This window comes from Chiloscyllium plagiosum, chromosome 12 (assembly GCF_004010195.1).
Source record: "Chiloscyllium plagiosum isolate BGI_BamShark_2017 chromosome 12, ASM401019v2, whole genome shotgun sequence".
Lineage (NCBI taxonomy): Eukaryota > Metazoa > Chordata > Chondrichthyes > Orectolobiformes > Hemiscylliidae > Chiloscyllium > Chiloscyllium plagiosum.
Genome location: NC_057721.1, coordinates 80,828,792 through 80,842,163, shown reverse-complemented (window position 1 = coordinate 80,842,163; position 13,372 = coordinate 80,828,792). Strand labels below are relative to the sequence as shown.

The 13,372-nt window shown below is 48.3% G+C and overlaps 1 protein-coding gene across 1 annotated transcript in view; it reads right to left on the bottom strand.

Moving 5' to 3' along the window:
* The window catches only part of robo2 (roundabout, axon guidance receptor, homolog 2 (Drosophila)), a 977,511-nt gene that overhangs the window by 180,479 nt on the left and 783,660 nt on the right, over window positions 1-13,372 (bottom strand). Inside the window, exons 4-6 of the mRNA XM_043700204.1 lie at window positions 9,186-9,343; window positions 7,779-7,899; window positions 2,291-2,429 (exon numbers count right to left, since the gene is read on the bottom strand). Coding sequence (XP_043556139.1) covers window positions 2,291-2,429; window positions 7,779-7,899; window positions 9,186-9,343 — 418 coding nt within the window. The remainder of the gene's footprint in view (window positions 1-2,290; window positions 2,430-7,778; window positions 7,900-9,185; window positions 9,344-13,372) is intronic.

The window sequence follows — 13,372 nt, the reverse complement described above, 5'->3', positions numbered from 1 at the left end:
TCCTGAAGAAATGTTACACCCAAAATGTCGACTTCTCCACCCAGCCTGATACAGCCTAGCCTGCTGTGTTCTTCCAGCCTCTGCTTGTCCACAAAGGAATTTGACCTAGCGACAGTGAAGGAACGGAGAAATATTTCCAAGCTAGGAAGGTGAGTGGTTTGGACAAGAGCTTGCTGGAGTGATGCTTCTCATGTATCTGCTGCTCTTGTTTTTACAAATGTTATCAGTTATGAGTTTGGAAGGTGCTGCTCAAAGAGTCTTAGTAAGTTACTGCAGTGCATCTTGTAGATAGTACATACTGCTGCTACTGAGCATTGATGGTGGAGGGAGTGGATACTTGCAGATGTAAATCAAGTGGGCTACTTTGTCCTGGATGATGTCAAGTGTCTTGAGTGATTCAACATGTCTAAATGTGATATACACACACACACAACATATAACTGACCAGCTCACACCCCTGTATATGCCATGTCAGATACATTTGTAGAGATTGGACAAAAGATGTAGAACAGCATTCCAGCACTATCACTGAAAAGGAAGGGATGAGAAAAACCCAGCCTAATCTTAAAATGGTTAACAGCAAAGCAGAGAAGCAGGTGTTGCGAAAACCACAGACTTTAACACAGAGACCTTCCACTCAGTTAATCTGGCAATTAAAATCGCAGGATGTTAAACCTCAGTGAACTTCAGACGCCCATACTTTTACCATCACAGATGTCAGCCATTGCAAAGCTGACAGCATCCACCTGGAATCAAAACAGTGCCACATTATCAGAAATTTTGCTACATTCCTGATTCACTTGTTGTAGATCATGCTGGTTACTGGCACATGGCCCTGTTACCTTTCCTGAGCTATAGGATTATCTGCAATCTATCATCTTGCTTTAGCAGAACCGACCAGCAGCGTGTGAGAACTGACATTCCCTTCAAAGTTGCAAATTTCTTTCAAATTCAAAGGATCATCTTTCCCTTCAATCTCAGATGTTCTTTTCCTCAAGAATGTTTTCCTTATCAAGATTTGGGATGTTGGTATTATCAACCACTCGAGCATGGGGTTAAAATCAGAGTAAAGCACTCTCTCCTCTTTTAAACTGAAAATAATGATCTGTCTACACAGTCCATATTAGTGGGGAACAGCCCAGATATGATACAGAGTGAAGCTCCATCGGTGCTTTTAAACTGAAAGTAAAGCTTCCTCTATTCTTTTAGAACAAAAATAAAGATCCCTCTACACTCCCAGGACAGTTACAGCATGTGGTTCAATACAGAGTAAAGCTCTCTCTACACTGTCCCCGTCAAGCACTCCCAGGACAGGGACAGTACAGGGTTAGATACCACGTGGACGGCACGGTGGCCCAGTGGTTAGCACTGCTGCCTCACAGCACCAGAGACCCGGGTTCATTTCCTGCCTCAGGCGACTGACTGTGTGGAGTTTGCACATTCTCCCTGTGTCTGCGTGGGTTTCCTCTGGGTGCTCCGGTTTCCTCCCACAGTCCAAAGATGTGCAGGTCAGGTGAATTGGCCGTGCTAAATTGCCCGTAGTGTTAGGTGAAGGGTAAATGTAGGGGAATGGGTCTGGGTGGGTTGCTCTTTGGAGGGTTGGTGTGAACTTGTTGGGCTGAAGGGCCTGTTTCCACACTGTAAATCATCTAAAGCTCTCTCTACATTGTCCCAAATCAAACACTTGCAGGGCAAGTAAAGCAGAGGGTCAGATATTGAGTAAAGCTCCCTCTACATTATCCCCATCAAATACTCCCAGAACGGGTACAGCATGGGGTTACAGACGAAGTAAAGATCTCTCTACACTGTGACCATCAAACACTGCCAGGACAGGGACAGCACGGGGTTAGATACAGAGTGAGCTCTCTCGACATTGTTCCCATCATGTACTCGCAGGACAGATATAGCACAGTGTTACATATGAACTAAAGCTCATTCTACACTGTCCCCATCAACACTCCCAGGACAGGGACAGCACTGGGTTAGATACAGAGTAAAGCTCCCTCTCCCCAGTTCCCATCAAACACTCCCTGGACAGGGACAGCACAGGGTCAGATAGAGAGTAAAGGTCCCTCGACACTGTCCCAGGCATGCCCGGAGCAGAGAGTTTTTCGATTTCGTGATGATGATGATTTGGGAAGATTTCTTAGTTTGCTTTTGGGACACTGTGATTGTTCATGAATGCAGATTGATCGCAGCCTCAGGGAACAGAATGCTCAGTGAGCCCTCAGCAACAATCATTTTGAATCGTTGGGGAAGTAGGAGATTCCCCTCAGTTAAATCCACAAACCTGCCCCTGGCAACATCAGTGTCGTCCTTTCTCCAGCGCACCGTGGGCTGGGGGTCCCCTTGAACCTGGCAACGGAACTCGACGGAATCGTTCTCCAACACCACCTGGTTTATGGGTCTTCTGATGAAGATTGGGCGTTCTAGGTAACAGCAACGTGAAAAACACAAAGACAAAAACATACGAGTCAGTTGTGAATCAAGAGTGGAATTGGAGGTGAGTCAGCCTTGCAGTCACAGAGAATGCCCCTGATAATTAACTTCTTTTATGAAGAGATTAACATGATTCGAATCACCTGCACCGTTTGGTTACACGGTTTAATCTCCCACAAGGGGAATCCACTTTTGCACTCAGATAAAACACATTACTCTCACACCCACTTTTGCATCTATTAGCAATTTGTGACCTTCAACCCTGAGCTACTGAAGTCACAATTTTACCTTGCTTCCCATCTTAGTCACAATCACAGGAATATGGAACAGGAGAAGGCCATTCGGCCCATCCAGGCTGTCCACCATTTAACTGGCTGATCTGTGGCTTAACTCCATAGACCAGCCTTTGGCCCATATCCCCTCGCTTTAAGAAAAAATTATGTATCTCAGATTTTAAACTAGCAACTGATCTAGCATCCACTGTCATTTGTAAAAAGATTTCCAAACGTCTACCACCCTCTGTGTGTCAAAGTTCTAACATCTCTCCTGAACGATCTGGCCCTAATTCTCAGACCCCAACCAGTGGAAATAGTTTATCTTTAAAATCTCTGTTTTTTCCTGTTAATATCTTTCAAACCACAACCGGATCACCCTTAACCTTCTAAATTCTGGAGAAAACACACTAAATTTGTATAACCACTCTTCATAACATAGCCCCTGAAGTGCAGGTATTATTCTTGTAAACCTATTCCCGCCATGGCCAGTCTATCCCTCCTGAAGTGAGTTGCCCAGATCTGCTCACAGCTCTCCAATTGGTAGCAACAATGGGAGATTCTGACTGTTTCAAGCAAACTGAGACATTCAGTTGAAAGTGTGTAACTTTAAATTGCCAGAGGGGACACCCAGAGAAATAAGACTCCCACTTCATTACTTACAACACCAAAACAGGCCACTCAGCCCAAGTGGGACATGCCCAGGATTATGTTCCACACAAGCCTCCACCCAGCTGACTCCATTTCATTCCATCAGCCCCCTCCTTCCATTTCCTTTCCTCCTCTTGTCAGTGTTTATTTTCCCTTTGAGCATATCCATACCCATCATCAGAATAGGTCCCTGGTGGTAACGCACTCCACATTCTGAGCATTCTTTGTGCGAAAGAAAAGTTCCTTCTGACTTCCTGATTCAATTCACTCGCTGCTATTTTATACTTATGCAATCTTGGATTTGTCATTGTGTATCCCTCACGTCTCACCTCATCTCATCACCCTTCTGTCTTCGCCTTATCTTCGACGAGAGTCCCAGGCTCTTCAATCTAGCTTCCCCCAACCACGCTTTTTGTTCTTCAAGTTCATCGAGTGCACAAATCCTCCTATTTCCCACCCCCCCACCTTTGTGTCAGAGTTCAGGCAGCGAGGCGTGTGAGCTATTTGACTGGAAGAGGCATCACATGGTTCAGATGAGTTAACTTGGCATCAGCTCTGGCCCATGAAGCTCAGTACTGGACAGGCCTTGTATCCATCATTTGTATCCCCCATAAAAGTCCTCATTTTGCAAATTCGCACAGGCAGATTTGTCAAAATGTCCCCCTCCAGCTTCCCTGAAAATGCTGGCTACATCGCTGCATGTAGTTTTTCATACTAGCTGTATTTGTCATCTTGCCTAAACAATTATTCCTCAGCAAAGCTCTTCACTCTTGGAGATATCTCAACTGTGCCTGGTGTGTGGCCTCACACAACATCCATCAGGCAAATATGCACTCTGTGGAGTACCAAAACAGGCCATTCAACCCAAGTAATTTATACTATCATCTATCCTCTTCAGCTCATCCCTTAAGCCCCTGCAAAATCTTATTCCCCCGTGTGTCTCAATAAATGGTTCTGTATCATTCCCCTCAATCACTCTCCACATTCTCACCACTCCCTGGGTGCAGGTGTTCGTCCTGAACTCTCAGTTGGGTTTATTCATCACAATCTGTGGCTATGCGGTTTAGTTTTGTTCCCTAAACCCACACCCAATTGGAAACATCTTGTCAACATAGAAAATAGAAGCAGGAATAGGTATGCTCCACCATTCAATATGATCCTGGATGGTCATCCAACTCAGTCACCTGTTCCCACTTTCTCTCCACTTCTTCTCACTTCTTCCTTCTCAGCGTTTTCCTGAGCTCCCAGCCTCAGCCTGGACCCAGATTCCCAGCCTCAGCCCGGACCCAGATTCCCAGCCTCAGCCTGGACCCAGATTCCCAGCCTCAGCACGGACCCAGATTCCCAACTTCAGCACGGATCCAGATAGCCTCAGCCCGGACTCAGATTCCCAGCCTCAGCCCGAACCCGGATTCCCAGCCTCAGCACGGACCCAGATTCCCAGCCTCAGCCCGAACCTGGATTCCCAGCCTCAGCACGGACCCAGATTCCCAGCCTCAACACAGACCCAGATTCCCAGCCTCAGCACGGAACCAGATTCCCAGCCTCAGCCCGGACCCAGATTCCCAGCCTCAGCACGGACCCAGATTCCCAGCCTCAGCCCGGACCCAGATTCCCAGCCTCAGCACGGACCCAGATTACCAGCCTCAGTGCGGTCTCGGATTCCCAGCCTCTGTGTTGACCCAGATTCCCAGCCTCAGTGCGGTCTCGGATTCCCAGCCTCAGTGCGGTCTCGGATTCCCAGCCTCAGTGCGGTCACGGATTCCCAGCCTCAGTGCGGTCTCGGATTCCCAGCCTCAATGCGGTCTCAGATTCCCAGCCTCAGTGCGGTCTCGGATTCCCAGCCTCAGTGTGGTCTCGGATTCCCAGCCTCAGTGCGGTCTCGGATTCCCAGCCTCAATGTAGTCCCGGATTCCCAGCCTCAGTGTAGACCCGGATTCCCAGCCTCAGCACGGACCCGGATTCCCAGCCTCAGTGCGGTCTCAGATTCCCAGCCTCAGTGCGGTCTCAGATTCCCAGCCTCAATGTAGTCCCGGATTCCCAGCCTCAGTGTAGACCCAGATTCCCAGCCTCAGCACGGACCCGGATTCCCAGCCTCAGCACGGAACCAGATTCCCAGCCTCAGCACGGACCCGGATTCCCAGCCTCAGTGCGGTCTCAGATTCCCAGCCTAAGTGTAGACCCAGATTCCCAGCCTCAGCACGGACCCGGATTCCCAGCCTCAGCACGGACCCGGATTCCCAGCCTCAGTGTGGTCTCAGATTCCCAGCCGCAGTGTAGACCCAGATTCCCAGCCTCAGCACGGACCCGGATTCCCAGCCTCAGTGTGGTCTCAGATTCCCAGCCTCAGTGTAGACCCAGATTCCCAGCCTCAGCACGGACCCGGATTCCCAGCCTCAGCCCAGACCCGGATTTCAGTCTCAGTGCTGACCTAGATTCCCAGCCTCACCACGGACCTGGATTCCCAGCCTCAGAGGGGACCCGGATTCCCAGCCTCAGCCCAGATCCGGATTCCCAGCATCAGCACGGACCAGGATTCCCAGCCTCAGCGCGGACCCAGATTCCCAGCCTCAGCACTGACCCAGATTCCCAGCCTCATCCCGGATCCGTATTCCCAGCGTCAGCATGGACCAGGATTCCCAGCATCAGCCTGGACCCAGATTCCCAGCCTCAGCACTGATCCGGACTCCCAACTTCAGTCCAGACCGGGATTCCCAGCCTCAGTCCAGACCCGGATTCCCAGCCTCAGCGCGGACTGAGATTCCCAGTCTCAGCACGGACCTGGTGTGGCTTCCTCTTGGTACCGCGCTGATGATCTCTCAGTGGCCCATGATGGTCTTTCAGCATACTGTGATAATCTCCCGGCCTGCGGTGATCTCCCGGCCTGTGGTGATCTCCCGGCCTGTGGTGATCTCCCGGCCTGCGGTGATCTCCCGGCCCGTGGTGATCTCCCGGCCTGTGGTGATCTCCCGGCCCATGGTGATCTCCCGGCCTGTGGTGATCTCCCAGCCCGTGGTGATCTCCCAGCCCGTGGTGATCTCTTGGCCTGTGGTGATCTCCCGGCCTGTGGTGATCTCCCGGCCTGTGGTGATCTCCCGGCCCATGGTGATCTCCCGGCCTGTGGTGATCTCCCGGCCTGTGGTGATCTCCCAGCCCGTGGTGATCTCTCGGCCTGTGGTGATCTCCCGGCCCATGGTGATCTCCCGGCCTGTGGTGATCTCCCGGCCCATGGTGATCTCCCGGCCTGTGGTGATCTCCCGGCCCATGGTGATCTCCCGGCCTGTGGTGATCTCCCGGCCCATGGTGATCTCCCGGCCTGTGGTGATCTCCCGGCCCATGGTGATCTCCCGGCCTGTGGTGATCTCCCGGCCCATGGTGATCTCCCGGCCTGTGGTGATCTCCCGGCCCATGGTGATCTCCCGGCCTGTGGTGATCTCCCGGCCCATGGTGATCTCCCGGCCTGTGGTGATCCCCCGGCCTGTGGTGATCTCCCGGCCCATGGTGATCTCCCGGGCCCGTGGTGATCTCCCGGCCCGTGGTGATCTCCCGGCCCGTGGTGATCTCCCGGCCTGTGGTGATGTCCCGGCCCATGGTGGGCTTTCGACCAGAAGGGGCCTCAACCATGGACTTCCAGCCTCATGGTGATTCAAGACCTGGTGTGGACGATGTTGGAAGGAGGGTATTCTCAACTTTTTATTTCACTGTTTTTTAACTTATTCCTACAATCTTTAATGTGGGACTTTTCATTTCTTTTCTATTCTCATTTTTTCCTCAGAACTCGTACTAAAGAATCTGCACCTAGGTACCTTGTACCTAAGATGGTGCCATAACCTCAGTAAGGCGTTCAACAAGGTTCCCCATGGGAGACTGGTTGGCAAGGTTAGATCTCACGGAATACAGGGAGAACTAGCCATTTGGATACAGAACTGGCTCAAAGGTAGGAGTCCAGAACTAGAGGGCATAGGTTTAGGGTGAGAGGGGAAAGATATAAAAGGGATCTAAGGAGCAATGTTTTCACACAAGGATGGTGCGTGTATGGAATGAGCTGCCAGAGGAAGTGGTGGAGGCTGGTACAATGACAGCATTTAAAGGGCATCTGGATGGATATATGAATAGGAAAGGTTTTGGAGGGCTATGGGATGGGTGCTGGCAGGTGGGACTAGATTAGGTTGGGATATCTGGTCAGCATGGACAGGTTGGGTCTGTTTCTGTGATTTATATCTCTATGACTCTAACACATCTCTCTCCTCAGTAGCATAGCATGGAGTGAGGCTGTATGGGAGAAGGCCATTCTGCCCATCATACAAATGATATCTCTTTGGAAGAAGAAAACCTGGACTGGTCTCCCACTTGCACAAAGGATGAAACTGTAGTTTGAAGTAAACCTTTTGAATTTTTTTCGAGAGGAGGACTTACCAAAGACAGTCAATTCAGCAGGATCACTGTCCCTCTCGCCCACCATATTAGTCCCCACACAGACGTACATGCCGGCATCACTTCTCTTAGTGTTCGAAATCATCAATTTGCCTCCACGCACCTAAGTGACAAAAGGGAATACAACAAATAAATAGGGGCTGGCACTTCTCATGGGTCACGATTTGAGACTCCTTGCCCTTTTTACTCCTTGTTTATTCCGACGGCCCCCCGATCACACACCTTGACCAGAACAGCAATAAGGAAGAGGCCCTCGGTCATGTGGAGAGAGTGAAGTTGACGATGTGATAGGGGAGGCAAGATTCAATCGAGATGCTTAGAAAACGTTTGTTAAAATAAGCAAGCAGGAGTTAATTTTGCCGTCAGGAAGATCAGTAAACAGTGCAAACAGGTTTAAAGATCTGATGAAAGAAGCTTTGGCATCTGAGAATCTGTCTATTTGACACTGAGGTTTGTGATCTCTGTTGTACTGTCATAAAGGACAATGGTAACAGATTATATCGCAACTTTCTAAACAAATCAGATAAATACTTGACAAGAGGAAAACACGCAGCATATCGAGCAGGAACAAGTGAGCTGCTGGAAGTAATTGGACCAATCAACAGAAACTGAGAATAATATGAAACAATGCACCTTGCTTGAAGTTATTTTGTTTAACAAACTGAAGATTGGAGGTCCTAAAGTTCTTCACAAATCAACATCAAACACTCCCAGGACAGGGACAGCACCGGGTTAGATACAGAGTAAAGCTCCCTCTACACTGTCCCCCATCAAACACTCCCAGGACAGGGACAGCACAGGGTTAGATACACAGCGAAGCCTCCTCTACACTGTCCCCCATCAAACACTCCTAGGACACTAACAGCATGGGGTTAGATACACAGTGAAGCCTCCTCTACACTGTCCCCCATCAAACACTCCCAGGACAGGGACAGCATGGGGTTAGATACACAGTAAAGTTCTTTCTACACTGTCCTTATCAAACACTCCCTGGACAGGTACAAGACAGTGTCAGATACAGAGTCAAGCTCCCTCACCTTGTTCTGACAGTGTGTTTCAGACCCAAACTCAGGAGGATATACTTGTACCTTGATGTGATTGTTCTGTACAGTTGCCTGACCAGCCATTCTGCCACCTCCCTGAGTCATGCTGTCTATTGAGCTAGAGTGGAGGACTGGCTTGTTCACTGAGCGTTTGGTAGCCAGAGCTGAGTGTAAACTGCCCAAAACCATTTCACAAAGACCCTCTTGCTGCAAGGCAGAATGAGAGAGTACGACCCCAAATGTGAGGAACGCTATACCCTACCAGCTCCATCATGTGTCAGCACGCCCAATCTGATCAATTTCCCGAGAGAGCGCGAACACAGAAAGCCTGCTCTGAGGTACACACCGTTATTCTCTCGTCCTGGTCATTAACGGGGATCTTGTCCTTCTTCCAGAAGATGGTTGGCTCTGGGTGCCCACGGGGCGGTTGGCATTCCATGATGGCTGGCTCACCCGCAGCAACAACCACATCCGTGGGATTCAGTCGGAAGTCATCCCGGAGCACTGCAATGGAGATTGAGAAGATTAAAGCAGCAGCACAAACTCAGTGGGGACCACCACAACAGAATGTGCACAACCGAGCACATCGGGTATTTGATCGAGTAAGCGGAAGAGGCCACTCGGCCCCTCGCCATATTCCCAGCATCCCACTGGATCCCGTCAGGACTGTGTCTCAACCCCGTTGTGAGGCCTTGCTCAATAGCCTCTATCAGGAAACATTTACTCACATAAGTGCTAATCAAAACATGAAAACTCCCAAAACAGAGATGGATAATTCCTGTTGGGAAAAGGGTATTCATAAAATCCCTACAGTTTGGAAATTGGCCACCCCAACCCTCCAGAGAGTAACCCACCCAAACCCATTCCCCTAACTTACACATCCCTGGATACGATGGGGTAATTTAGCATGGCCAATTCATCTAAATTGTTGGATTGTGGAAGGAAACCCACACAGACGTAGGGAGAACATACAATCTCCGCAGAGACAGTCACCCAAGACTGGAATTGAGCCCGGATGCATGGCGCTGTGAGGTAGCAGTGCTCACCACTGAGCCACCGTATATTAATGACTACAGAGCCAACAGAGTAGGTGAAATTATGTTACAGATTTCAACACTTGACAGAAGATATAACATAGGCAAAAGTGAGGACTGCAGATGCTGGAAACCAGAGTTTAGATCAGAGTGGTGCTGGAAAAGCACAGCAGGTCAGGCAGCATCTGAGAAGCAGCAAAATCGACGTTTCGGGCAAAAGCCCTTCATCAGGAAATGAGGCAGAAGATATAACATGGCAACCAACAGCCCATCCTCTCATGCAGACAAAAAGAATCTATCAGTTTGACATTTTCAACTGAAGCCCCTATCTTCACCCTCCATCCAGCCCCAACAGCTTCATGGAGGGAAAGAATTCCCAAGTTCTACTTTGTGTGAAGAAATGTATCCTGACTTTACCCTTCATTATCCCAGTTTAAGCCATATCTTCTCGTTCTGAATTCCATAACCACCTGATAAGAATTGTCTGATAAGAATTCAAATTCTTCAACCACTTTACAGACATCAGATTGATCATTATTTAATTTTCTAAGGTCAAGAGAATACTATCCAACTCTCGCAAAAACAAGAGGCGGTGAAGACAATACAGAGCTGACTGGACTTTCCAGCTCCCAATCTTCTGCTATAATCCTGGTAGAGGTTTTGAGAAGGTCCCAGGGAAATGCTGTAAGCAGCTGTCTAAGAAATATCTCTGAGGTCTCCGTCACTCTCTCACTGTTGCAACATTCATGGCAGGGGAGTCTTAGATAAGGTCAGTGAAAATTATTGGTTTATACCTTACAGAGACAGACACATTGAATACTCTGAAGACACACTGAATAGACCCTTAAACAGATGATTCACCTGAACTAAAAATGTGAAGTTGACACAGTCATGAAGAACCATAAGGGCTGCTCTCTGTCACTCAGCAAGGATGAGAAAACAATGCCTTCGTAACAGCCTCAGCCAATTCAGGAATTGAATCTATATTGCAGGCAACACGCTCCATCAGAAATCAACTGCCCAACCAACTGAGCTAACCAACCATTGCATGGGCTTGCCTTGTTGCTATCCCTATATCGGGTCTTTGTTGTATCTCTGTCTCAGATATAGGCAGGGTCACAAGGTATTACAGAACTTTAATATTGCTGGTAAAAAAGAGACTTGTTGTGGAACATATGAATTAGATACAAGAACAGGCTGTTCGGCCCCTTGAGTCTGAACCGATAAGTTGTTGATCCACTGATGACCTAATGTGGCATCACAGCTAAATCTCAGAATATACTAAATACAGAAAATTATCATATTATCCTTCTGAGAGCTCACACTGACAGCTGAATTTTCTGTGTTAATACAATCACTAAATAATTACTTTTCTCCACATTTACATTTTCAAACTTCTCTGTTTTAACACTCCCAGCTACTGAACTGATTACATACATAAGAAAAGTCAGAACTAGGAGCAGGAGGAGGCCATTCAGCCCCTTGAGCATGCTCTGCCATTGAATACGATCATGGCTGATCTCATCTCAGCCACAACTCCACCTTCCTGCCCACTCTCCATAACATTTCAATCCGTTACAATTTAAAACATTAAATTTATTCAGCGTTCCAACATCCACCGCAGTCTGGGGTCATGAATTGCACAAATTCACAACCCTTTAAGGGAAGTAACTTCTCCCCATCTAAGTTTTACATTCGCTAACCCTAAGGGGAAACATCCTGTCTACGTTTACTTTGATATACACTTCAGTTTCTTTTCATTTGTGGGTCACGGACATTGCCGATGGTCAGCATTACTGCCCTTCGTATATACCTCAATTAGATCACCTCTCTAAAGCCCAGGATGGAGTTAGATACGGAGTGCAAACACCCTCTACACAGTCCCCATCAAACACTCCCAGGACAGGGACAGCATGGGGCTGGATCCAGAGTAAAGCTCCCTCTACACTGTCCCCCATCAAACACTCCCAGGACAGGGACTGCATGGGGTTAGATACAGAGTAAAGCTCCCTCTACACTGTCCCCATCAAACACTCCCAGGACAGGGATAGCACGGGGTTAGATTCAGAGTAAAGCCTCCTCTACACTGTCCCCATCAAACACTTCCAGGACAGGAGCAGCACAGGGTTAGATACAGAGTAAAGCTCCCTCTACACTGTCCCCCCATCAAACACTCCCAGGACAGGGCCAGCACGGGGTTAGATACAGAGTAAAGCTCCCTATACACTGTCCCCATCAAACACTCCCAGGACAGGGACAGCACGGGGTTAGATACAGAGTAAAGCTCCCTCTACACTGTCCCCATCAAACACTCCCAGGACAGGGACAGCACAGGGTTAGATACCGAGTAAACATTCCCATGCACTTTAGTAAAAGCAATGTGCTGGAGATTTGAGTTAAAAACAACAAGTTACAATGAAGAGCCATATTGAATGCAAAATCTTAATTCTGAATTTCTCTCTCCACACTGCTGCCAAACCTACTGATTTTCTGCAACATTTGTGTTTTTGTTCCGCACAACACTGTATTTAGAGAATTAATTGACAGGATTCTAAACATTCCTGTTGCTGAAGAGAGCTTTAAATACATGCAAAACAACACTTGTTAAAACATGTACGGGCCAGGTTACATGTCAATCAACTAAACAGTGCCTTGAATATCAAATGTGTTGTAGCATATTTTGCAGGCAGACATTTGGTGATTAGTTTTATTTATACCACAGAAATTACTATGCCAGTGAATATAAAGTTATAGTTTTGCTTGGTTTAATCAGAAATCACATTGAAGCCAAATTTCCTACAATGGTCCCTATTCTTCACAGACGTGATGTCATCCATCCAGCTCACTTTGCAGCAGTAATGGTTAAACGTGATCAACCACAGTCGAAATTGTTGTAACTGTATAATCAAAACTCCCTACGCACGTCAGCCTCCATCTACTATTGCAACTCAGACAATGTCATTCTCAATAAGCCATGTTACAAATCAGCTTTGTGTTCATGATCAAAAGGAATGGACACGTTCCCGAGTTTGAAAGTCAGGGTCAGGTTCAAGTAGAATGCAGGTTAGCTACAAGGTGGCACGGTGGCTCAGTGGTTAGCACTGCTGCCTTACAACGCCAAGGACACATGCTTGATCCCAGCTCTAGGTAACTGTCTGTGTGGAATTTGCAAATTCGCCCTGTGTCTCTTTGGTCTCTTCTGGGTGCCCACAAGTCCAGTCACAATAATCTCCTACCGGCATCCATCTATCACCATCTCAACTACCCTTCACCCAGCCCCATTCCCACCCTCCTTCCTTTATATACTTCTGGGCTCCCTTCCCCAGTCCTGATTAAAAGTTTCGGCCTAAAACGTCGACTCTCCTGCTCCTTGGATGCTGTCTGACCTTCTGTGCTTTTCCAGCCTTCAGTATTGACTCCAGCCTCCAGTAGGAGAAAGTGAGGTCTGCAGATGCTGGAGATCAGAGATGGAAATGTGTTGCTGGAAAAGCGCAGCAGG